The sequence below is a fragment of the Neoarius graeffei genome, chromosome 23 (assembly GCF_027579695.1).
Source record: "Neoarius graeffei isolate fNeoGra1 chromosome 23, fNeoGra1.pri, whole genome shotgun sequence".
Lineage (NCBI taxonomy): Eukaryota > Metazoa > Chordata > Actinopteri > Siluriformes > Ariidae > Neoarius > Neoarius graeffei.
In genome coordinates, this window is record NC_083591.1 from 11,144,926 (window position 1) to 11,172,076 (window position 27,151).

At 43.7% G+C, this 27,151-nt stretch overlaps 1 protein-coding gene across 3 annotated transcripts in view; it reads left to right on the forward strand.

Annotated features, from left to right (window-relative positions):
• Positions 1-26,793, forward strand: part of brwd1 (bromodomain and WD repeat domain containing 1) — a 132,859-nt gene extending 106,066 nt beyond the window's left edge. The window contains exons 35-42 of one of the 3 annotated variants that reach the window (XM_060905744.1): positions 2,130-2,252; positions 3,581-3,733; positions 4,805-4,980; positions 10,284-10,450; positions 13,624-13,755; positions 13,847-14,008; positions 14,234-14,533; positions 24,266-26,793. In XM_060905744.1, coding sequence (XP_060761727.1) covers positions 2,130-2,252; positions 3,581-3,733; positions 4,805-4,980; positions 10,284-10,450; positions 13,624-13,755; positions 13,847-14,008; positions 14,234-14,533; positions 24,266-25,683 — 2,631 coding nt within the window. In that variant the 3' untranslated portion in view covers positions 25,684-26,793. The remainder of the gene's footprint in view (positions 1-2,129; positions 2,253-3,580; positions 3,734-4,804; positions 4,981-10,283; positions 10,451-13,623; positions 13,756-13,846; positions 14,009-14,233; positions 14,534-24,265) is intronic. The other 2 variants (XM_060905746.1, XM_060905745.1) reach the window with 2 other exon arrangements.
• The last annotated feature ends 358 nt before the right edge of the window (positions 26,794-27,151 follow it).

Consider the following 27,151-nt stretch of genomic DNA (forward strand, 5'->3'; position numbering starts at 1 on the left):
CAGGCGAGAGTGGTTGCAACGGCCTCTTCATTCAGATTTATTGGAGATTCTTCGGGTTCCTCAGATAGCAGCACTGTGATGGTCCTGAAATTGGAGTGTGTACATGCTACCGCTATGCACGTAGAACCGTATCAGTTCGAACCATCGGAAAGTGAATCCGATAGTAACATGTCGGCCACGGAGGCCCCCGCTTTACGAAATAAAGCTAGAGAGCAAAGCCGTCTCGAGAATCGGATGGAATTAAATGAATGAACCCTTTGTCACTGTTACTAGTGAAATTGACCATCAACCTGTCCTTACAGAGGGGGAACAGGACAGGAAGACAGGGATAAAAGAAAAAGAAACACAGTAGTAACATGAGGAAAGATGAGGAAAAAAGAACCCCACCCCCAATGCTCCTGTCAGGAGTACAGTGCGGGAGCATTTAAAAACCTCCGCACAAGTCCACTTTAAAACATGGGACTTGAGGAGGGTAGGAGGGGAGGAGGTAGAGATAACCCAGCGCAAGCAAGCAGCCGTCCGCTCCTGCAGCCATGCAAGTGGCGCTGGTCACGCACCCGCTTGTCACACTGGCGGTGAAAAACGGCGACCGCAGAAAATTGGGGAAGGAATGCGAAGCGAGAGTGTCTCCCAGCAGTGACCTTCTGGGGGAAATGTTGTCCCAGCAACGGCCTTGATTGAAGCCGGTGCTGTTCAGGGAGCCGAATGTCGATAAGATAGATTGTTTGGTCTTTCGAACAGACGCAGTCTTTACACGTCCACACCACTCATCCATATCTGTCCATTCTGTTCAATTCCATTTGGTCTCCGAACTTATTCCTTGCAAAGCCGAAAGCACAACCATGTTGTAGTTCAAGTTCTTCCACAGTCTGAGTGCCGACAGCTTTGCCCACCGCTTCAATTGTATCGGGCAGCTTTGTGGGGCTTTGAACAGCTGTCACCGTTGTCTGATTTCCTCGATATACCAATTGAACTGACAGTCTCATTAAAACAGGATGGGTGTTATAACTTATGCAACATGCATGCATTTTCACTGATAAAATGTAAAAGGCTAATTAAATAATCAAATGAACTGAGACAATCACATTCTGAAGCAAATTAAATAATCTTATACCGGTAACTTAAATAGAAGCTACATGAGTCGTGTTGTGTTTTATGTAACCAAACGAGAGTCGCATCTTACCCGTCTGTGTTCTCGCTTCTCGAAGCCCGATCTTGTGGCCGATTTGTTTTGAAACTGTCTGACTTTCAGTTCGTCGTTCATTCACTTCTTCCACATAAGGGCAAGATATTGCTGCCAAGGCCAGCATATCCAGTGGAGAAATCAGACGGCTGGTCCACTCATTCTCTATATTTTCTCCATCCTGAGTACTCCTCCATTACTGCTCACCTCACATTCTGGGAGAACTAGTGCAACTGAACTTGCTTTCCTTTTCTTGGTTTTTTTTTTTCCCCTTTAATTGTTGGTACTGCACCTTCTTCCAATACGGGCTTATAACCAACGCTCCTCAACAGATCAGAGGTCTCGTACAAGTCTTCAGTAAAATGTGCAGAGGAGAGACCACTTCGTAGGCGCCCAATCTGTGAATTTCTCGCGAAACGCGTCCAAATCTTTGCAGTTTGAACATTTCTTGGGCCATGAATGCAACGTAAATCCACCTTCTGTCGTGTTGCTGCACCCGCCATGGCCTGGCATGGCGCTGAATCGGCTCAAAATGGAGGATCGGAGTTGCGGAAATGGCGATAAGGCCAATAGCCTTCCTGCGGTGATGTCACAGATCTCAAGGTCATTCACTCAGACCGCTTTAATGGTAAAAATGACTATCTTAGATTTATTGTTAATGCTTAAAACCCTTCCTGTGCCATTCTTGAGGTCTCAAGGCATTTATAAACAAAAACGTGAGGCCATGGTTCTGCGTCTCTCCTTTAAACACTGTAGTCAGCTTAGAAATCAAATTTAGTCATGTTCAGTTTTATTTGATCAAATTGGCATAAAACACTTCAACAGCCTGGTCCAGACCTTTTATTTGGATCAGGAAGAAGTGCTTCTGTTTAATCCAACCTCGGTAGTAAAACTTGTCTTGGCCTACAGATTTTTTTTTTTTAAATTGGCTCTCCTGTGTGTTAAGCAGATGGACCTGGTACAGGACAGGGATGCATGGAAGGACGCATGCAAACAGCTGCTGGATTACATGTTGGAATGTGAGGACTCGGAGCCTTTCCGTCAGCCTGTGGATCAGAATGAGTATCAGGTACGATAATGACGCACGGGTTGTTTTAAAACGCTGATATTTTTAACACCGCACGTACCAGTGTAATTTTTTTTTTCCCAAAATGTAAAAGATAAGAAAATGTATAAATAGTTTGTGGAGGTTCACACTTCAAGCAGGATTAACACGTTGAGCTTTCTGTTCATTTTAACGTGCGCCCTATTTTTTTTTTTTAATATTTGGGTCCGATTTCAAATCTGTTGTCCGTGAAGGTATTCATGGACGCGTGGCATAACATGGTCGCTGAGAAAATAGGAAAGAGGAAATTCTCGTCGGACAGTATTTTGCTGTAGAAAACGGTACCATCGTGCTGTGCAAGTTAGCCATGTGTATCAGAACTGAATGTCTTCTATGGAAAGAAACAACAGCCAGATGTAAACCTCACAGGGCAGTACGGTAGACATATTAACGTTTGGCAGTCCAATGCATTTGACGTTGATTTGCAAGTGTTTGGCTACGAGCTGAAATATGGCGCTAACGTTCTTCGTTTTTATGCATTTGCATTCCTTTATTTAATTTTTTTTAAATGCGTGTTTAATAATTTCAATTTATATAGCGGCTTTCTCAAAACCCAAGGTCGCTTTACAATTGTAGGAAGAAAAAAGATGGTGTAGCAGCCACAGTCCCACCAAAAGGCGCATGAAAAAAGTCTCACGACGGCACCGGGGAACACCACAAAGCGAGCACAGACATACCGCCACGCAGAGCGCTGGTATGTCCCCAGTTGCCGCGACGCCACCGAGCAACGTGGCCAAGCACTAAGCACCACCGCACAGAGCACTGATGGTAAAATGAGCAACGAGCTAACTGCAGTCCATAGCTAGGAGCACAGGCATCACCCATAGCGAGCCGACGCCCAAAACTGGGTCCGGAGCTACACCACAACCGGCAGACAAAAAAAAACCCCATCAAACTACACAAAAACAAAAGAGAAAATAAAATAAAAAGCTCCGGTGAGAAGCAGCAGCCAGAATGCGCACGGCGTACTCTCAACCAGAAACGGAAAACAAGTGTCTTCAAATGCATAACCATGTACTCTGCCGTTGATGGGAGGGAACGTTTATTTGCTTTTAAAATTATCATTCACGATGCCACATTAAAGGCGCCTCCCAGTCCGTAACTGAATGTGTTCGTTAGCAGAATATTAAAGTCAGCCAGAAGGCATATCGCTTTTCATTTGCCCTCATCATTTTGATTCGAAAGTACAAAACCAAAGATTTTCTGTCCAAAGTTTGTTGAATCGTTTTGCTTATTTAATTAGGAACGATCTTGTTGGGAGAGTTAAATCTAATTGCATGTCACTGCTGTAGGACTATTTAGAAATCATCGACACTCCTATGGATTTGGGGACCGTCCGACGCACCCTCGAAGAAGACCGCTATGAAAACCCTACCGAACTATGCAAAGACACCAGGCTTATTTTTGCGAACGCGAAAGCCTACACGCCAAACAAACGTTCAAAGGTAAGTTGACTGACCTTTTTTGAGAATTGTTTTCTTAATCCGAGTCACTTGTATGCTTTGACGTGCATTACTCCTTGTACGCTTTTGTGATGGTCTGTGTAAAACGTATTTTATGAAAGCCGCGAGAGGCCCTTCATATAATCCTTTTTTTTTTTAAAATTCGTCTTATCCCGAGATAACATAATTAATTAATTCAGGATCTCGAGAAAACAACACGACTAATTCGAGATCTCAAGAAAACAAAACCGTTATTCCGAGATCTCAAGGAAACAGTTATTTCATGATCTCGAGTAAACAGCTGAGAAATGGTTGATTCAGGTGCGCCAAGAGACTTGTGATATGCTGACTTTGGGGCTATTTCTCATTCTGTATAGACGCAACTTTGGTCATTAGAATGTCTGGAATAATCGATCACCTAATAAGGCAATATTTTGATCAGGGGTTGACACAGGGAGAGATTGCATTAAGTCTTTTAAGAAGGGATAATTTCAAAATTAGTCCGCAGCACCTCCGCAGAAGACTCAGCTGTTTTCTCGAGATCATGAAATAATTTTGTTTTCTCGAGATCACGGAACAATTGTCTTGTTCTCTCGAGATCACGGAACAATTGTCTTGTTCTCTCGAGATCACGGAACAATTGTCTTGTTCTCTCGAGATCACGGAACAATTATGTCTTGTTCTCTCGAGATCACGGAACAATTATGTCTTGTTCTCTCGAGATCACGGAACAATTATGTCTTGTTCTCTCGAGATCACGGAACAATTATGTCTTGTTCTCTCGAGATCACGGAACAATTATGTCTTGTTCTCTCGAGATCACGGAACAATTATGTCTTGTTCTCTCGGGATAACAAGGCGAATAAAAAAAAAAAATTATATGAAGGGCCTCTCATGGCTTCCATAGTATTTTTGGGTTTTAGTAAAACTTTTTTTTTTTTTTTAATATTCTCCACGCTTAAATAATTTGGTCAAGTTGTTTTGAAATGCCATGCTTTTGTTCTATATAAGGCTCATACACAGACCATGACGCTGTGCCTAATGTTCAGTATATTTGTTTCTTTACTTTTGCAGATTTACAGTATGACCCTGCGTCTGTCTGCATTTTTTGAGGAGCGAATTCGGAAAATCATATCCGACTACAAGACTGCAGTTAAAAGCAGTTTGAAACTGAGACGCAGTCAGAGGTTTAAAAAGAGAGCTCAGCAGCAGGAACCGGTTCTTCCTCCTCCCAGGGTTGAATCCACTAGGTGGGCTTTTCACACGGCCCTGGTTTTTCCATTTTATTCTGTGTCTAGTATGTACAGTACACTGCTCTGCCAAAAAAAAAAAAAACACCCTCACGCAATCTAATATTTGGTTGGACCGCCTCTTTGATTACAGCATGCATTCACCGTGGCATTGTTTCGATAAACTTACGAAATGTCAACGTTTATTTCAGTCCAGAGTTGTATTAAGTTTTCATTGAGATCTTGTGTTGAGGATGGGAGAGTCAAACCACTGCGTCGAGTCTTCTCCAGCAGCACATCTCAAATTCTCAATGGGGTTAAAGGGCATATTCTGGATCAATTTCGTTTTTTTTTTTATTATATGAAAGTATGTCCCTTTACACACTCATCCAGAAGGGTAATTTTGCACAAGGCCGTCTGTGTACAGCAGAAAAAAAATAAAATAAAACGCGTCTGGAAAAATCCCAAGGGAGTCTGGAGCCAGATTCGTGACGTTACCTGCGGAAGCGCCAGCAGGCTGCGCGACCTTTGCACGGTTTCAGTGCACAGCCTGTGTAGACCAAGCGCTCCCATTTCTCTCTCATTGTCCGGTCTTTTGGGAAACGATGAGTACTAATCCCATCAAGATTGGTGTTGCTACACCTTCCTACGATACATCTGTTAACCATTTTAATAATTACGTGATAACGTTGAAGAAATTTGCAGAAAACCACCAGGTTGTTTAGGATTCAGAAGGAGGCGTCCCGCACGCGACGTCACCAAAATCAAGTCAAGTTTATTTGTATCGCGCTTTTAACAATAAACATTGTCGCAAAGCAGCTTTCCAGAATTTGAACGACTTTAAACATGAGCTAATTTTATCCCTAATCTATCCCCAATGAGCAAGCCTGTGGCGACGGTGGCAAGGAAAAACTCCCTCAGACGACATGAGGAAGAAACCTCGAGAGGAACCAGACTCAAAAGGGAACCCATCCTCATTTGGGCAACAACAGACAGCCTGACTATAATATTAACAGTTTTAACATGAAGTCGGTTTCGTTGATGTTATAACTCTTCATTGATGGAAACTCGAGTGCAAAACTGTTCATGACAACCGCAGTCCTAAAGTTAGCAAGTCAACTGTAGTCCTCAGCCATAAAAGCATTACTGCAAGCGTCCGGAGCGTCCTCCAGGTGTGACTTTCAACTGTCCTCATGGGGCCGTCCTTCACAGGAGCGATGCGATAAAACTCCGACCAGACACGGCACCAGGATGGATCAAACAGGTCCGAGGAGCAGAAGAGGCCAGCATCTCAATCCCAGGACCGACATGTAACTCAGAGGGACAGATTGGGGGGGGGCAGAGAGAGAGAGAGAGAGAGAAAACACAGGTTGTTAGGTATGCCCTAAAAATGACACAAGTATCAAGTCTGTGTGGTAGGCTCGCAGAGACGAGAGTCTTGACATCAGGCATAATGCACAACAATGGCATGTTAATATGGTTAAAAAATATCATGACCTGCTCTGAAAATCAATTTTTCCCGGGAAATCCAAATGCCAAGTTTTTTCAGAGGCGGACCATTTCGCCTCAAATGGCTCGATTTCAACTGAATTTTTCTGGTATTGCGCAAAATGTGACGGATATTTGACCAAAGTTTAATATAAAACAGGAGAATTATGTTGATCTTGCTCCTGAATTTACCCGTGATATGCACTTTAAGGAGGTCGGGACCCTGTGGTGGCCAAGTCATGTGTGGGAATGATTCCTCATGCTTCCTGAGCCATAATTTTAAGCCTGTGCCATCAGGGAATTAAAAAATCCATGGATGGTATAACCTGGTCATTGAGTACACTTCAGGTTGTCAGCTGACTTCATTTTATGCCGCTTTTCCACTACCAACGCGGCTGAGTCGGGCTGAGCCGTGCCGTGCTGAGTGGGGCTGTTGGAGTTGCATTTCGGCTACAACCGCGCTGAACCGTGCTGGCTGGAAGTGGGTGGACACATTGGGTGGAGTTAACGAAAGTGGGTGGACGTCACATGATGTCGTTAGGCGGCACAAACAGTGACATCAGTGAGCTTTTAAGCGGTAGTCTCACGACCTGGATAGTAAACAGTAAACATGGAGTCGTTAGTGTTGCTGGTCTTGGTGCTGTGGCTTGTTGTCACCGACAACGCCAACAGATACTGGCAAGAGCGTATAGATGAGGCGAGGCGCATAAGGCTTCAGAAATTCTCGTAATTCTTCTTCCGGGTTTACGGTGTTTACAGATCCCAGCGTGCTCGCGGGGCGTGTGTGGGCATGTGAGGACACTCCTCCTCACCAATCAGTGCACAGGGGAGTGTCTCCTCACGCCCCTAGCCCCACTCGGCTCGGTTTGGCTCGCTTCAGCCCTACTCCAAAACCGTGCGAGTTTTGGGTGCTGAGTAGGGCTGAAGCGAGCTGAGTCGTGCTGCTCTGAGGTAGTCGAAACGCGAGCCGTGTCAGGCTGAAGTGAGCTGAAAAAGGGTAGTGGAAAAGGGCCATTATTGCCCCATAACGTTGCTGAGCCTCGACCTGACCAACTGAAGCAACCACAGGTCATAACGCTGCCTCCAGAGGCTTGTACAGTGGCCACTCTGCACTCTCGCTTCATGTGCTTCCTTTCTTACCCTGACACACCCATCACTCTGGAAAATCTGGACTCCTCAAACCACATGACCTTTTCCCATTGCTCCAGAATCCAATCTTTATGCTCCCGAAGCCTTTAATCCTGATCAGTCTCACTAAGTGGGTGTCTTATGGCCACACAGTTGTCTAGTACCAATCCTGTGAGTTCTCATCACATTGTGAGTGTGGGAATGCTCTTAATTTCACTATTAAACATAGTCGTGAGTTGGGTGTGTTTTTGTGCGTGTGTGAATTTGACTCGTCCCCAAGCGTTTAAAGCTGGGCATACACTGTGCGATTTTTTTTTTTTTTTTTTTCCCCCAATCGCGGTATTCAGCTGCTGCTCACACTGTACGAGTGAATCGCAGGGGTAAACAGCACGCAGCTTACGATTCCTGTTCCCACACTATACGATCCGATGCTCGGATGCGATGCTCAGGATTGATTTTCATCCGATCGATCGGGAGGAGGTCGTGAGGTGTGCATCGCTTGTCGTTACCCCATGCATACTACATGATCTGAGATGCACGATTGAGCCAAAACTCGGCCCGATCTCCAACATAGTCGCACGAGTGAAAATCGTGTCAAAATCGGGCCAAAAATCGCACAGTGTATGCCCAGCTTAAGTCATCTCTGATCATGGTCAGTCAGGATTCCTCCCCCCCCCCCCCCCCAAAGTTAATGGTTCACCACCATCCTTCCAGGTTTTAATAATGTGTTGGACAGTTCTTAACCCAATTTCAGCAATCTCCTGAGCACGGGATACATCTTTCGACATGTTCGTTTAAGAAATGAGAAGCTACTCACTGCATCAGTTAGGGTTAAAAGAATTGTTGCCAGTTGAAACACATTAATCGCTGCAGTAATTATCCAGTCAAAGGCCGTGATTTAAATCCAAATGTTGACAGGTTTTGTTTTTTTTGGCCGGGCAGTGTGTTTTACTCATTGACGCTTGATAGTTCACATTGAAAATGATCGATCATCCCTTACCAGTTTATTTTACAGCCCTGATTCCAAAAAAGTTGGGACAAAGTACAAATTGTAAATAAAAACGGAATGCAATGATGTGGAAGTTTCAAAATTCCATATTTTATTCAGAATAGAACATAGATGACATATCAAATGTTTCAACTGAGAAAATGTATCATTTAAAGAGAAAAATTAGGTGATTTTTTTTTTTTTTTTTTTTTAATTTCATGACAACAACACATCTCAAAGTTGGGACAAGGCCATGTTTACCACTGTGAGACATCCCCTTTTCTCTTTACAACAGTCTGTAAACGTCTGGGGACTGAGGAGACAAGTTGCTCAAGTTTAGGGATAGGAATGTTAACCCATTCTTGTCTAATGCAGGATTCTAGTTGCTCAACTGTCTTAGGTCTTTTTTGTCGTATCTTCCGTTTTATGATGCGCCAAATGTTTTCTATGGGTGAAAGATCTGGACTGCAGGCTGGCCAGTTCAGTACCCGGACCCTTCTTCTACACAGCCATGATGCTGTAATTGATGCAGTATGTGGTTTGGCATTGTCATGTTGGAAAATGCAAGGTCTAGAACCTGGATATACCTTGCAAGGTCTAGAACCTGGATATACCTTTCAGCATTGATGGTGTCTTTCCAGATGTGTAAGCTGCCCATGCCACACGCACTAATGCAACCCCATACCATCAGAGATGCAGGCTTCTGAACTGAGCGCTGATAACAACTTGGGTCGTCCTTCTCCTCTTTAGTCCGAATGACACGGCGTCCCTGATTTCCATAAAGAACTTCAAATTTTGATTCGTCTGACCACAGAACAGTTTTCCACTTTGCCACAGTCCATTTTAAATGAGTCTTGGCCCAGAGAAGACGTCTGCGCTTCTGGATCTTGTTTAGATACGGCTTCTTCTTTGAACTATAGAGTTTTAGCTGGCAACGGCGGATGGCACAGTGAATTGTGTTCACAGATAACTTTCTCTGGAAATATTCCTGAGCCCATTTTGTGATTTCCAATACAGAAGCATGCCTGTATGTGATGCAGTGCCGTCTAAGGGCCCGAAGATCACGGGCACCCAGTATGGTTTTCCGGCCTTGAACCTTACGCACAGAGATTCTTCCAGATTCTCTGAATCTTTTGATGATATTATGCACTGTAGATGATGATATGTTCAAACTCTGCAATTTTACACTGTCGAACTCCTTTCTGATATTGCTCCACTATTTGTCGGCGCAGAATTAGGGGGATTGGTGATCCTCTTCCCATCTTTACTTCTGAGAGCCGCTGCCACTCCAAGATGCTCTTTTTATACCCAGTCATGTTAATGACCTATTGCCAATTGACCTAATGAGTTGCAATTTGGTCCTCCAGCTGTTCCTTTTTTGTACCTTTGACTTTAACAGCCTCTTATTGCCCCTGTCCCAACTTTTTTGAGATGTGTTGCTGTCATGAAATTTCAAATGAGCCAATATTTGGCATGAAATTTCAAAATGTCTCACTTTCGACATTTGATATGTTGTCTATGTTCTATTGTGAATACAATATCAGTTTTTGAGATTTGTAAATTATTGCATTCCGTTTTTATTTACAATTTGCACTTTGTCCCAACTTTTTAGGAATCGGGGTTGTACTTGTGGATAGATTTTTTTTTTTTTTTTTTTAATATAAATATACCAGTCAGCATCCATTTGTTTTCACACTTTGTTTGATTTTGGTCTTGTCAGTCAGAAGAGGACTGCTGTTAAAACTCAGGAACACGTGGAACCACCTACAACCAAATCTACCTCGGCTAAGGCCACAGCAGAACGCCATCGCAGTAAGAAGCGAAGGCGGCTCAGTTCTACCTGCACGTCAGTGGAGGATTCCAATAAGAGTGTGTCGTCTCTGTCAGGTTTGTCTTAAATCATCGCGAGTCGCTGTTAAGATCGGTGCATAAACTTAAAGAAAAAACTACTCCTAAAGAGATCATACAGCAAATGATTACAGCATTTTAATTTAAACAAATGGCTTCATTGCAGCCGAATGTTCGACGTACAAACACTTTCCTCTGAACTATTTCTTTGGTGTGGATATGTGGATTCAGAGCCTTAATTTGATGATGCAGAATTAATGGCTTTCATGTTTTTAATAGGAGAGATACTGTATGGTTCGATTTTGCTTTTAAAGGAGAACTGAAGGCTAATTTTTTTAATCATCAAAATTCTATTTATCTCATTTTATTAAATATATGAACGCATTTTTGATCGCTGTTTTGTCGCTGCTATAGCAAGTTGAGTGTTTGAAATGTGCCATGTAATATCTCAGTCCATATGTCAAAGCAATGGGCGTAAACGAGATTCGTCAAGACCTGTGCGAGACTTCGTAGGACGGAAGTAAAACGTACAGCGGAAATCAAAGTGACCGGCATCTGCCAACGTTGTCAAAAGACGCGCGCGGCCTCTTTCGAATGCTGATGTAATCAAGCCGGAAGTTTTGCCTGTGTCCGAAATCGCTCCCTACTCACAATATAGGGCACTATATAGCGGAGACGCCATTTTGTAGCACTGTCCGAAACCTTAGTGAGGATTATGTAGGAAATGCGCTCAGTATAATGTATGTATTTATCATAAAAATACATACATGCATGTATTAATTATTTTGAAAACCTGCCAGCCGCCTGATCCGGCACGTTTTAATTGTGTGACAGTAATGACGTAAATACCAGCACGACGGACTCGTCCTTATCCTGTCGTTTTTCCAACTCTTCTCGATTCCACGTTGGTTCGAAGTCGTATGGAATAATCTCCATGTCACGTATACGAGGGAGGCGGACGCATGTGCAGAAGTGTACAGTTTAATAAAGTGCAGAATGAAAAGCGAGACAATATACCCAAACAGGACATCGAAGGCTAAGCGAGGACAAGAACGAGAAACGGGCACAAGGATCAAGACAGCGGGTAGAAAGGCTCGGTAATGCGTACAGTGGGGCAAAAAAAGTATTTAGTCAGCCACCAATTGTGCAAGTTCTCCCAGTTAAAAAGATGAGAGAGGCCTGTAATTTTCATCATAGGTACACTTCAACTATGAGAGACAGAACGGGGGGAAAGAATCCAAGAAATCACATTGTAGGATTTTTAATGAATTCATTGGTAAATTCCTCGGTAAAATAAGTATTTGGTCACCTACAAACAAGCAAGATTTCTGGCTCTCACAGACCTGTAACAACTTCTTTAAGAGGCTCCTCTGTCCTCCACTCGTTACCTGTATTAATGGCACCTGTTTGAACTCGTTATGAGTATAAAAGACACCTGTCCACAACCTCAAACAGTCACACTCCAAACTCCACTATGGCCAAGACCAAAGAGCTGTCAAAGGACACCAGAAACAAAATTGTAGACCTGCACCAGGCTGGGAAGACTGAATCTGCAATAGGTAAGCAGCTTGGTGTGAAGAAATCAACTGTGGGAGCAATTATTAGAAAATGGAAGACATACAAGACCACTGATAATCTCCCTCGATCTGGGGCTCCACGCAAGATCTCACCCCGTGGGGTCAAAATGATGACAAGAACAGTGAGCAAAAATCCCAGAACCACACGGGGGGACCTAGTGAATGACCTGCAGAGAGCTGGGACCAAAGTAACAAAGGCTACCATCAGTAACACACTACGCTGCCAGGGACTCAAATCCTGCAGTGCCAGACGTGTCCCCCTGCTTAAGCCAGTACATGTCCAGGCCCGTCTGAAGTTTGCTAGAGAGCGTTTGGATGATCCAGAAGAGGATTGGGAGAATGTCATATGGTCAGATGAAACCAAAATAGAACTTTTTGGTAAAAACTCAACTTGTCGTGTTTGGAGGAGAAAGAATGCCGAGTTGCATCCAAAGAACACCATACCTACTGTGAAGCATGGGGGTGGAAACATCATGCTTTGGGGCTGTTTTTCTGCAAAGGGACCAGGACGACTGATCCGTGTAAAGGAAAGAAATGTATCGTGAGATTTTGAGTGAAAACCTCCTTCCATCAGCAAGGGCATTGAAGATGAAACGTGGCTGGGTCTTTCAGCATGACGATGGTCCCAAACACACCGCCCGGGCAACGAAGGAGTGGCTTCGTAAGAAGCATTTCAAGGTCCTGGAGTGGCCTAGCCAGTCTCCAGATCTCAACCCCATAGAAAATCTTTGGAGGGAGTTGAAAGTCCGTGTTGCCCAGCGACAGCCCCAAAACATCACTGCTCTAGAGGAGATCTGCATGGAGGAATGGGCCAAAATACCAGCAACAGTGTGAAAACCTTGTGAAGACTTACAGAAACCGTTTGACCTCTGTCACTGCCAACAAAGGGTATATAACAAAGTATTGAGATGAACTTTTGTTATTGACCAAATACTTATTTTCCACCATAATTTACAAATAAATTCTTTAAAAATCAGACAGTGATTTTCTGGATTTTTTTTTTTCTTCTCATTTTGTCTCTCATAGTTGAAGTGTACCTATGATGAAAATTGCAGGCCTCTCTCATCTTTTTAAGTGGGAGAACTTGCACAATTTGTGACTGACTACTTTTTTGCCCCACTGTACATGCGTATCGTAATACTTCGCAATGCAAGTGCATCAGCACAGTTCTTAAATAGGCAAACACACCATTCCTTAATTGAGCTCAGACGCGCCTTCAGGTGCAACATCGCGCAGGACTGACACGCCATCACTGATGAAGCTGGCAAATCTTGAAATTAATCTAAATTGGAATGATGTGGCGATCTGGCCGCTGTGTAAACAGTTTTCAAAATGGCGGCGCTGACGCTTCACGTTTGAAGTCTCGCACAAGTCTCGTGAAGATCGCGCGGATAAGCGACACCTTCTGTGGAATATACGAACTGCATTCAACGTGGCTGAAGGCCGATGATGTAAGGTTACTAAAACCGAAAATGTAACTGAATAAGACGTTAATTCAGAAATAAAGCAAGTTTAAAAATGTTTTGATATGATGGCGACACCTAGTGTTTAAACCAGGAACTTCAGTTTGTGTTTAACTTGTGCACTGTAATGTGTAATTCTGTCCCGCGTTTTTTTTTTTTTTTTTTGCTTTAGAATCTGAAAATGACAGTGAAGTTGCATTGAGTGAGTCAAAGGAAGAATTCCCTTCATCATCTCAGTCATTCAGACGTGAAACGAGAGCGACACGGAGAGCCATGCAGAACAGAGAGGCAAGGAGAAAGAATGGTGAGGCTGCCGTGCTGCCAAAGGTTCTGTTTACTGCAAACTGCAAATCGGTTTATCTGAGCTGTTCCTTCTGTCTTTAATGGAATTACAGTCACTGAAAGCAGAAGTGAGATCGACTGCTCGACTGGGGAAGATGACGATGACGACGACGACGATTATTCAGGGAAGTCCAGCTCATTAAAGCGTCTGCATTTGAGCAGAACCAAAATCAGAAACGCACGGCTCACTCGAAACTCTGAGAAAAGAAAGCCAGGTAAATACCAAGAACCAAAATCGGTGGATTTCATTTAACATGAAGGTTCCTACAACTTTAATATTTTAAGCCTAAAATATTTACTTATAATAATAATCGATGCTGCTTATTTTATTGTGGTAAAATTTGTTGCACCGCGTCTGCTGAACCAGCTAGGCTGTTCAGACTGAAGATGGCGAGTTAATGTCGGTCAGCACCCCTAACAAGAATCCTCTTGTGTGTCAGAAGGTAGTGGTCAGGTGAACGGCCTTAGCAGCAGATCCTCCCGTGCCGAGCGCAGAAGAGTTCAACGTAGCAGTGGTTCTGACCTGGAATGCTCCGAAGACGAGGAGAATATGGAAAACGCAGATGACACCGACCAGAGTCGGCAACCCAGGAAAACCGCCATGGCTGCAGTGAATAAAATGAAACTGTTTGACGCATCTGAGGAAGAGGACACGTCAGAGCGTGAAGCTCGTTCCCGGACCAGCAAACGTGCTGCGGTTATCAAGAGCAGCTCGGAGTCTGAAGAGCATGACCAGCAGGGTAGGAGCAATCAACTATTTTTAGAATAAAAATAGTTGGGAAGATTTAGAACATCAGTGTTATGTCGGTGTAGGTTTTCATCGAGAGAACCTGAGCAGACACGCCTGATTAAGGACGGGTCCCAAAACCGGGTATTAAGGGTCCTGGTGCTAAATTCTCAAATGCTGTAGTATCGATAGGCTCGGATGTTATCGGTTCTGCTTTCGGTACTGGAGAAATTAAAGGACATCCGTAGAGCCTTTGTTTTTAAATAAATTTGAGTGGATAGTATCGCCATTCTTGACTCTTGTATGCTGCGTAAATGGGAATTTCTCATATCTCATTATCTCTAGCCGCTTTATCCTTCTACAGGGTCGCAGGCGAGCTGGAGCCTATCCCAGCTGACTACGGGCGAAAGGCGGGGTACACCCTGGACAAGTCGCCAGGTCATCACAGGGCTGACACATAGACACAGACAACCATTCACACTCACATTCACACCTACGGTCAATTTAGAGTCACCAGTTAACCTAACCTGCATGTCTTTGGACTGTGGGGGAAACCGGAGCACCCGGAGGAAACCCACGCGGACACGGGGAGAACATGCAAACTCCACACAGAAAGGCCCTCGCCGGCCGCTGGGCTCGAACCCGGACCTTCTTGCTGTGAGGCGGCAGCACTAACCACTACGCCACCGTGCCACCCCGAAATGGGAATTAAAAAAATAGATTTTTTGAGAGTTAAACTCGACCGCGAAGTTGGCATTCGAGCTGCCCTGAGTGCGTGACATCACAGCGGTAACCGGTTTTAAGGCTGAGGCCTTTGACAGCTAGTCTGGCTAACGCGACTTCAAAGCTCTGCGAGCATTTGGTCTGGCATAGATATTAAGCTAAACCGTTTCCCAAAGGCGTGGTTGACCCGCCTCCCTGAAATGCCTCAGTTTGCTACTGGTCGAAGCCAGAAAAGGCTGTGACGAAGCTTTAAACCAATCACATCGCTCTTTCCTCTGACGTATGTGACGTGACGGAAACTGCTTGAGTAACAGGAAGAAGAAGTTACCTCCAGGGCTGCTCTTTGCTCCGTTTTCAATGAGAACTTCCCGTTGAATGCTTTCAATACAGCATCTACCGCTGTGTCAAAGGCTTGCCGCTGCTCCATGTTCGTAATGTTTCTAGTGAATGAAGCACTTCCGGCATAGATTCTGTAAACAATCTATGGCTTCCGGTCGCAGTTCTACTACGTCACTGCCTTGAACACGCCTCTACCCAGGGCCGTTGGAGATGCTCAAAGTTGATTGGCTCTCGATTTTTCGGGAGCTTGGAAGAGCTGGAGATAGCTTGCCTGGCCAGACTAAGCTCGCAACAGGCCCTCGTATTGCGTCACACTTAGGATGGGTGGGCCCAGGCTATTTGACAGCTATAGACCAAAGTATCTACCTACCTTATCCAGGTCTTCAGTCGTCGTCGTCAGGTGACTGCTCTGCCTGCTCACATTTTTTGCGTTCGTTCAGTGCGGTTAATGAGACGTAACGCGATCTAATGCTAGTCTCGCACCATCCGAGATGTTGCAATCATCACCCAAGAGGAGCTGGAGGTCTTGTTCGAAGATCTTCAGATAGACCAAAGTCATATAAATAAAAATTTGCGGTGAAAGTAAGAAATACTGTTACCAACTTGCTCAAGACTGATTTGACTTCATTGATTGTGGGTTGACTCTCATTAAAACAGGATAGGTGTTATAACTTATGCAACATGCATGCATTTTCACTGATAAAACGTAAAAGGCTAATTAAATAATCAGATGAACTGAGACAATCGCATTCTGAAGCAAATTAAATAATCTTATAGCGGTAACTTAAATACACAATACAAGTTACATGGGTGGCACAGTGGTGTAGTGGTTAGCGCTGTCGCCTCACAGCAAGAAGGTCCGGGTTCGAGCCCCGTAGCTGGCGAGGGCCTTTCTGTGTGGAGTTTGCATGTTCTCCCCGTGTCCGCGTGGGTTTCCTCCGGGTGCTCCGGTTTCCCCCACAGTCCAAAGACATGCAGGTTAGGTTAACTGGTGACTCTAAATTGAGCGTAGGTGTGAATGTGAGTGTGAATGGTTGTCTGTGTCTATGTGTCAGCCCTGTGATGACCTGGCGACTTGTCCAGGGTGTACCCCGCCTTTCGCGCATAGTCAGCTGGGATAGGCTCCAGCTTGCCTGCGACCCTGTAGAACAGGATAAAGCGGCTAGAGATAATGAGATGAGATGAATGAGACAAGTTACGTGTATTAATCTAAATGCAGGTGAACAACGAGGAGTGTTTTGTATCCAAATGAGAGTCGATTCTTGAAGGCCGACCTTGTGGTCGATTGTTTCGAAACAATGACTTTTTCAGTTCTTCAGTTGTTCATTCGCTTCTTCCACGCAAGGGCGAGATATTGCTGCTGAAGCAAACATACTGTATCCAGCGGAGAAATCAGACGGCTGGTCCGCTCATTCTCTGTTTTCTCCATACTGAGTACTCCGCCATTACTGCTCGGCTCAGGCAATTACTAAAACCCGGGACGGGTCACGATGTCGCCGGTTTTAGCAACAACCCTCGGCTCACGCTCCGTGAGAACTGGTGCAACTGAACTTGCTTTCCTTTTCTCGTAGTTTTCTTTTCCTTTGTTTGTACTGCACCATCTTTCAATACGGGCTTATAGCCAACGCTCCTCAACAGATCAGAGGTCTCGTTCGAGTCTTCAGTAAAACGTGCAGAGCAGAGGAGAGACCACTTCGTAGGCGCCCAATCTGTGAATTTCTCGCAAAACGCGTCCAAATCTTTGCAGTTTGAAAGTTCTTGGGCCGTGAATGCAACGTGAATCTACCTTCTGTCGTGCTGCTGGCAGGTGCAGCAACACCTCTACAGTACGTGGCATGGTGATAAATAAGCTCAAATTTGCAGTCAGCTCTGTGTTTTAGTATCGCAGAAATGGCGACAAGACCGATAGCCTTCCTGCGGTGACGTCACAGACGTCAAGGTCATTCACTGACGGCTACCTATGTGAATCGCTTTAATCATAAAAATTACTATATTAGATTTATTGTTAATGCTTAACTATTCCTGTGCTGTTCTCGGTTTCAAGGCATTTATAAATGAAAAGTGAGGCCATGGTTCTGCGTATCTCCTTTAAGAAGAGAGATTTCCTATTTATTATTGCTACATCGTTCTCTTTGTCTGTCTCTCTCTCATGTGGCAGCATCTTGCAGCACATGCACAGAGACCTTAATGATGGCGGCACAGAGTAGAGCCCTGCACTCCCGTGGGAGTCCCGCAGGACCCGACGCAAAGCAGTGCGGCGCGGGACAAATTTTGAAAGCTCATTGCGGGCGCGGGTGGGAGGGGGAGTGCACAATGCGGGAACGGGCGGGAGAGGTGATGAGCTGCAGTCCCGCTAACTAAAAACGTGTTTAAAATAAAAATTATAAATTATTAATTTATGTCTATCATATATAATTTGTGCGGGATATTTTATTTGGCATTAATAAAAACATTTTAAAATGCCTAAATTTGCGGATGTGGTCTAATCTCGCGTACGTTTCTGATTCCTTTCCGCTCTTCCGTGTTTGAGATCTCCAATCATGGCAGAAGAGCAGAGCTCCTCTAGTGAAGCTCACAATGGGTATCTCTGTAAAGCCTCAGCTGCACATGCCGCCTGGCAACGCGCACCCTCGCTCCGTGCGCTAGGTGAAGGATCGGTCAGTGGAGAGCTCAGCTAAGCTCAGCACGTTTAATTCCCCAAGCCAATGACAAGAACTTTCGTGAGAAATAACGCGAACGTCTGCATCATGCGGGATTTGCGGGTGGGAGCGGGACAAAATATGGGACTGAAAATCCTAATTCTTTGCTGGAGCGGGACTGAAAATTCTGTCCTGTGCAGACCTCTAGCAAAGAGAGCTAAACTTTCAAAAGTGTGGTTAAACTAGAGTTGACGCTGACAAGTGCAACAAGTCTTTGCTTGCATTTGTGCCCTGTTTAAACATCCAACCAAAGTCCGTTATACACAGATGCTAAAAAGGATAAAAAAAAAATTTAAAGGCATCCTCCAGCGGATTTACACTCAAACTGATTTTCAGTAAAAGTAGTCGCGGATTTCAAAAATCAGAGACCAAATAGCGGTCGGGAAAAATGAATTGTCTTTAAAATGCCCGATGGGCTTGACATGTACGCGATGACGTCAGGTAGCGGTTGCTTGGAACAGCTCAGCTGTTTTATGTTCTCTGATTTACCTTGTGGTTTTGCAAATTTTTACCGAATGTCAGTTTTTAAATTAAGTATGCCTCATTGTGTAGCGTATAAATGCCACGATGATGCTAAAAAGAAAGCAAGCTGGAACTCGACTGCATTTCCGCAGAGAAGATACAAAATGTGCTTACTCACTGTGGCAAAGCGTCACTGACGGAAACTGGATCAGACATGAGACCTCGTGCTGCAAAATCCTTTTTTTTTTTTTTTTTTTTTTTTTAAAATGATGCTGGTGGGCGGCACGGTGGTGTAGTGGTTAGCGCTGTCGCCTCACAGCAAGAAGGTCCGGGTTCGAGCCCCGTGGCCGGCGAGGGCCTTTCTGTGTGGAGTTTGCATGTTCTCCCCGTGTCCGCGTGGGTTTCCTCCGGGTGCTCCGGTTTCCCCCACAGTCCAAAGACATGCAGGTTAGGTTAACTGGTGACTCTAAATTGAGCGTAGGTGTGAATGTGAGTGTGAATGGTTGTCTGTGTCTATGTGTCAGCCCTGTGATGACCTGGCGACTTGTCCAGGGTGTACCCCGCCTTTCGCCCGTAGTCAGCTGGGATAGGCTCCAGCTTGCCTGCGACCCTGTAGAACAGGATAAAGCGGCTAGAGATAATGAGGTGAGATGATGCTGGTTCTGGGTAGATTTAAAAAAAAAAATTTTTGCAGCGCGAGGTCTCATGTCTGATCCGGTTTCTCTTGGTGGCCCTCTGCTACAGCTGAGCAAGCCCAGTTTACATTTTCACTGTGGAAATGCAGTCTCGTTCCAGCTTTTTAGCATCGTTGTGGCATTTTATATGCTACGCAACGAGGCATACTTATTTAAAAACTGAAATTCCGTAAACTACGATGTAATCGGAGAATATAAACAATGGCGTTGCTCCAAGCGACCATTACTGCAGGAAGCACATCTGGCATTTTCGAGAGAATTAATTTTTCTCGAACACTATTTGGTCTCTGCAAATGACGACGGTTTGATTTTTGAAATCTGCGACTACTTAAACTGAAGTATAAATCCGCTGAAGGATCCCTTTAAGTGCTGGGTCAATAAGTGTTATTGCTAAGAGTAGTACGAGTGTTTTAAAGTGCATATCACGGGTAAATTCAGGAGCAAGATCAACATAATTCTCCTGTTTTATATTAAACTTCGGTCAAATACCTGTCACATTTTGCTTTTTGTGCAATACCAGAAAAATTCAGTTGAAATCGAGCCATTTGAGGCGAATTGGTCCGCCTCTGAAAAAACTTGGCATTTGGATTTCCCGGCAAACATTGATTTGCGGGACGCCTCCTTCTGAATCCTGCGTCGGCGCTGGTTTGTTTATGAGAAAACGACCTGGTGGTTTTCTGCAAATTTCTTCAACGTTATCGCGTAATTATTAAAATGGTTAACAGATGTATCGTAGGAGGGTGTAGCAACACCAATCTTGATGGGATTAGTACTCATCGTTTCCCAAAAGACCGGACAATGAGAGAGAAATGGGAGCGCTTGGTCTACACAGGCTGTGCACTGAAACCGTGCAAAGCTCGCGCAGCCTGCTGGCGCTTCCGCAGGTAACGTCACGAATCTGGCTCCAGACTCCCTTGGGATTTTTCCAGACATTTTTTTTTTTCTGCTGTAGACAGATGGCCTTGTGCAAAATTAGCTTTCTGGATTTTCATATTAAAAAAAAAAAAAAACGAAATTGGTCCAGAATATGCACTTTAAAGTCTTAGCGATGCCCGTACCTATATCTGATGACGTATTGAAAGCCAAGATCAACTAATGAAGCAGGTGGACTTGGGCATGGCTTCTGCTTGATTTGAAATGAATACTCTGACCCTTGCGGATACGATTGGACACATCTGAATTATATGAAGTGATGTGTTGGACAACACTCTCCAGCAACAACAAAACGCCAGTCTTCAGGAAGAATCCGTCCAGTACGGTTTGAGGATTATGAAATCTTGACCAGTGTGCACTGAAGCTATACGTAAACCAAAATACTGTACAGAATAATTGGGCAACAATAAAATCCGCCACAAGCATCAACACTGTATGAATACAAGCGCAGAGTTTGTGAAAACAAGCTGTTGGAGGGAAACCGATTTGAACCGAAATAATGGCTCTAGCGGTCATACATCTCACAGAAGGTTGATTTTGGTTTGATTTGCTGTTTAAGCATTTTCTGCAATGTCTGTGGAGGTGATGGAGAGAAACTAAGTTGCGTTCACATATGGAATCAATTTTGTGCCAAAATGTTCGTACAATACTTTTGAAATATCAAACAAGAACAACAAATCAAAATACAAAAAAAAAAGTCAGTTTTTTTTAGACTGGCAAACAAATTATTCGTGTAATCGTGCAAAATATCAGTCTATTCCTCTTCAGAAACCTTTTATTTTTGTTCCGCGTCTTTCTCAGTTTTGTTTGACGTAATTTATTTTGGTTGCGATTCCAGCTTTCTCGTTTGCGCTCCCTGACTTTTTGCTTGCAGTTTTGGCACAAACTTCCCGTGTGGGTGGGCTGTCCAGGAACGCATTCCCATTGGGTAACTTGTGTTTGACTGACAGCTACGCTCAGCCATTCCCCCAGAAGCTGTTGCGGCCATTTCCTACTAGGGCTGGGCGATTTATGGAGAAAAAAAAATATCTCGATATATTTTTGCTATATATCGTATATCGAGATATCTCGATATCTGTGCAGGAAAAACAATCCCCAAAAAACAGACACCAAATTCAGCAAGGTGTTTTTTTTTTTTTTGTTTGTTTTTTTTTATTGAAGTGCAAACAGGTAGGCAGCCAAGTGCCTAGAGGTAGACAGGTACTAGTAACAAAGTGCTTGTGCACCATTTTTAACATGAATTATCAAACCAAGGAAGTAGTATATTGCCTTATTTTAATTACAAACATAAAACCTGAGGGTAGGCAGTTCTTATAAAGTGCGTCTTAAACATTTAAGATAACAAAAAAAAACCTCATTTCATAAATAATAATTTGACTTATAGAAATAATACATATTGCCTTCCTTTTCCTTAAAAACAAAACTCAAACTCATCTCACTGCATTAACTCTCAGCCTGGCACACTCCTCGTACAAAAGTTTGTGGCGTACCTGTAAATGGTTGAACAGGTTCGTGGTGCTCGACGCTTTGGTTGCCACCAATTTCTTGCATTTCCGGCAGTAGACCTCTTTCTGTTGTTCGTCCGACGGTTTAAAACCAAAATATCTCCATATAATGGAGCCATTTGTCCTTTTTTTGGTACGAGTTCTGCCGCCTCCGGGCTTTCTGTGGGCGCCGCCATGTTGAATGAGTTAACACGCCGCCTACACACGAGGCGAGGGAGTACAAACACACGAAGGAGGCGGGGCGGGCAGCACCATAGCACAGTGAAGGAAATTAAGCACAGTGGCGAAATCATATTAATTTAGAGCAGGGGTTTTTCAAAGTGTGGGAGAGTGAGCCCCCCCTCGGAGAGCAAATAAACAGCAGCCCCCCCCCCCCCCCCCCCCCCCCCCACAATTTTTGTTGTTGCTATACTTAATGTTCCATTCGTATTTTTAAAAAAAATGGTTGTAGTACACATTATTTTTTTCTTTTTCACATTTTAAACATCTATGCTTTTTAAAACATCTTGTTTTACACATTTTAAACATCCCATAGCATCGTTAGCTAGCACCTCTTGGCAGACAACACACTGTGGCAGTGGAGCATCTTCAGATCCAGTCCATGAAAATCCAAACTTTTAAATAATCGTGGTCATACTTCCTTCTTTTCCAGTCCCCCCAGGATTCCGCGGGCCTTTTTTGTGATTGTCGCGGGCTAAAATGTCTGTTGTGGAGGGGTGGTTTCCAAAAAAATTGTGATGAAAGTTGCGGTGTTTTTTAGGTTTTTATTGCTATTACATTGCGGGAGGAAGTGAAAGTTGCGAGAAATTGTTGCGATTTTCTCTTTTTGTGATTAAAATTGAGTGATATGTTAAATATTAAGTTATTACTGAAAAACTATTGATTAAAAAAAACAAAGAGAAATGGTCCTATAAACAACTTTACCAATATAAAAGATTACCAGGACTACAAAAATGCAGAAAAATAGGCTTTACTGATCCAAATGCACCTGTTGGTTCAAAAGTTAAAGTGCAGAGAACCTCACAGCACAACATGAATTTACCTTAAAATATAATATAAATGCCTCAGCTTTCATGTAAGAAAAAAAAAACTATTAATACTAGTACTGTGTGCAGGCAGTCTCTCCTGAAGACTAAATTAAACAATAATTATAAACTAATAAAATAAATGGCTCAGGCTTCATAGAAGAAAAAAAACAATTTGAACAGAATCTCACAGTATGATGCTGAAGCTGCCTAAACAATGGAAAATAAAATACCATTTTGGCAAAAATGTTGGCATCCATTAACAACTTGTATTAAGTAAAAAAAAATAAAGTGCACACGGTGCTTCACTGTAAACATAACACACTTTCAGTGTTGCCAGATACTGCTGACGTTTTCCAGTCCAAAATAGGTTCAAAACCCGCCAAAATACACTTGAAATCGTCCAATCTGGCAACACGACGCGCATGCTGCTTCTCTTGAACACACGGAAGTAAGGCGGAAGGTAGTTTGTCGACGTCACCTCAAGACGACGCCAACGATTGGTCAAATTTGCGGGAAAGTTGCGGTGATTGGATATAATTGCAACACCGCCCTGAATTCGCAGGGATTGGTTGAATTTGCGCTGAAGTTGCAAATTGCAACATCTGGAGGCTCTGGTTTTTTGCTTGGCCCAGACTTTGTCTCCTCACTCACTGTAGCTTTAGGTACTAAAAACCGATCCATTTTGTCTCTCACGTTGCGCCCCACACTTTGAAAAGCCCTGATTTAGAGCATTATCTCGATATATACGATATGCCAAAATCTTTTTCGTGTTCATAAAACATATCGATATATCGCAAATCTCGATATATCGCCCACCCCTATTTCCTACTCGGATTTTGTACTACTGCAACACATTTGTCCCGTACTTACACTTTGTTGAATTAATTCAATATCATAGTCGCCACTGAAGTCCACTTGATCCTTGTTTACCGTCAATGGATCGGTCACTCGTCAAACAGTCCGCCAGAATCCGAGTAGGGAATGGCTGAGCGTAGCTGTCGGTCAAACACAAGTTAGCCAATGGGAATGCATTCCTGGACAGCCCGCCCACACGTGAAGTTTGTGCCAAAACTGCAAGCAAAAAGTCAGGGAGCGCAAACGAGAATAAATTACGTCAAACAAAACTGAGAAAGACGCGGAACAAAAATAAAAGGTTTCTGAAGAGTAATAGACTGATATTTTTGCACAATTACACGAATAATTTGTTTGCCAGTCTAAAAAAAAATTGACTTTTTTGTATTTTGATTTGTCGTTTTTGTTTGATATTTCAAAAGTATTGTACGAACATTTTGGCACAAAATTGATTCCATATTCACACACCCATGCGCTGCTTGTAATTCTGGATGATCTTTCCATTTCAGATAATTCTCCTCATGTCAACGGGCACCGAAAGCACAGCCACGGAGAGAGCGAGGACAGCAGCAATGAAGGAGAGAGCGAGAACGAAAGTTTAGATGAGGAGGATTCCATCAGCAGGCGAAAGCTCATTCGGAAAACCGCAAGAGTCGCGGTGTGTAAGATTAAGCGAATTAACGAGAGCGACGAGGAGGAGGAGAATCACTGTAGAACCAGACGACGGAGAAATCATCCAAGCAATCCGAATACCTCAAAAATGTCTGATGAGGAAACGGAGACTCCAAAGTTGGAGAAACACCCTCATCAAAACGGAAGAAAATTAGACACACAGGACCTTAAATACTCTGAGAAACCTAATACTATGACATCAAAAAGCCAAGAACTAGTATCTGCCTCAAAACGTTCAGCTCCTGGAGCCATAGCATTAAAGTCAGGTGTCAAGGAATCCAGTGCTTCAAGGAGAAAAATCAGGTCTGAAGATGAAGACGACGACGACGACGAAGGAAAAAATGAGGAGAATGAGAGTAGTAGTGGAGAAGAAGAAATCGGGAACAAAAAAAGCTCGCTGGCATCAAAGAACAAATCGAGAAGAAAAGCCAAGTCTCTGAGTTTGGATGGTGACTCCAACACTTCGGACTCCGAGAGTGAAATGCCCTCGACCCGGAGACGTAAGAAAAAAGAGGCCGATTCTTCCGACGAGTGGCGACAAAGCGATGACTCGGAAAAGGATAAATCGTTTTCCAGAAGACCTACTCTAAGAGCCCTCCCCAAGAAGAAATACATCACAGACTCTGAGGAAGACCTTGATTCTGAGGGAGAAAAGCAGTCAAGGAATGGCAAGAGAAGCTCCGATTCCGTGAGAACTGGCGCCAGCCTTCGCTCAAAGTCCTCAGGAGGCCCAAAACGGAAACACGTGAGCACTTCTTCTGAATCTGAGGAAAGGGAAGAAAACGGTAATGCCAGCGACGAAAGCGAGTGCGGCAAACCTTCAGGGAGGAAAGGCAAGCGGTTGAAGAAGCTTTCGGAATCCGAGAGCGATTCGGGAAGTAGGGAGAAAGCGGCGAACGGTTCTTCAAAAAGGCACCGATCTGAGGAGGAACTTTGCGGAGGTGCCGGTCAGCGACGAAAACGGCGGTCTGGGAAACGGAAGCAGAGCGAGAGCTCCAACAGCGACGGCAGCGCCGACTCGGAGAGCCAGGAGCAGTCCAGCAATGAGTCGCAGTTCTCCAGCCCAGGATCACTAAGCAGTCCAAAAAGCTACGCCAAGGAAAGACTGAGGAGTCGAAAACGAGGAGCCACACATCACAAACCATCGACTTCGGATATGGACAGCGACGATTCCTATGGAAAACCTTGGCGAGCCACACGCATTCGAACTCGGAATCTGGGCAAACGGACGGTGAACTATAGAGACAGTGAGTGAGCGAGCAAGCGAGCAAGCAAGCGAGTGAAGGAGTTGGCTGTGTAAGAGACACTAACTGGAGAACTTGAAGGCATTTGATTGTCCCAAAAAAATGTAGTAGCACTGGAGTCCTCTACATACTGTGAATCAACTTCAGGGATATTTATATTTTCTGTTGAGGGAGGCGGGGGAAGCTATGTATAGATATGAGATTTGAGCTACTGGTTCGGCTGCCCCTTTCTGTTTGTGATTTGGCCATCAAAAACGATTAGAGGTGCGTTGTCTGTCTGGGTGCTATCTTAATATACCTCCTGCTTAATTGAGCATATTTTTGCTGGCTTGCACTAAATGGCACACTGTACTGAGGTATCTCATACACTAGTTCTGTTAGAAACTCAGGGGTCATCTACATTTACCGTTATCAGACTTGTCGGGTTTTTTCTTTTTCTCCCCTTTCGGGTTTTTTTTCTTTCCCCTCCCCGAGTTAAGTATAATTGTGATTTGAACTTCCTTCCATCATTTGACACTTTTTTTTTTTTTTTTTTAAAGCCACGAGTCATATTGTATTTGTCAAAGGAGTTATTGAGCCAATGTGTACAAAGGTTCCTTTTTCCCTTTTCAGTTAGGGTGTGTATATATGTTTTTTTTTTTTTTTTTTTAAATCTGCATCTTTCCAGAGTTTTCTGAGAATCAGTTTGTAGCAAAGCTTTGCATATTTAAAGTTGTCAAGCATTATTTTGTATTAAATTCAAATGCATCGTTTTGCCATATAGTATAGGTTTGGTACATGTTTGCAAAGTACAGGATATCAGTACTTGCTGCGAAATACAGCGATTTCTCATATTGGGAAGATGTTCGTCACCTGTTATATACTTTTCAGTATTAATTCATTTTCTGACTTAACTTATGAACGGTAAATAACTTTTTGTACCCACTGCATTTGAATTTAATAGCGTTGGAGATGAAATGCACCTGACCTGACATTATTTCTTAATGTCTTTTTTTTTTTTTGCAAAAAGCCAACTCTTGAATTCAAGTTTCGCAGATGTTGAGTCTAATGGAACATGGACGGCGTGAGAGGGGGAGAAAGCGTTTTGATGAATAAAAATAGCCTGCTGTTTAACGGCAAAACCGATTTCACGTTTCTTTTGTGGATGAGCGTTTTCAGGTCGTCCGTCTCTGCCACCTGCGAGATCCTTCGTGGCAAGAGCAAGCAGTTGAAAGTTCTGTATAAATACTAGAAGCGATAATTGTAACTGATTTTTGGAGTTGATCCAAGCGGGATCAAGGTCAAATGTCCTTGTCTGATTACTACTCGTTGTGTGTAGTAATTTATAGCCCTTGTGCGTTACCAAGCTCGAAGGTGCAAAAGAAAATTTGCATCCAAAAGTGTCAAGTTGCAATCTTGGAAACAGCACCGTCACGGATCAGTTTACTGCCGCACACCGGTATAGTCTCCTGAAAGTATTGGAACAGCAAGGCCAAGTCT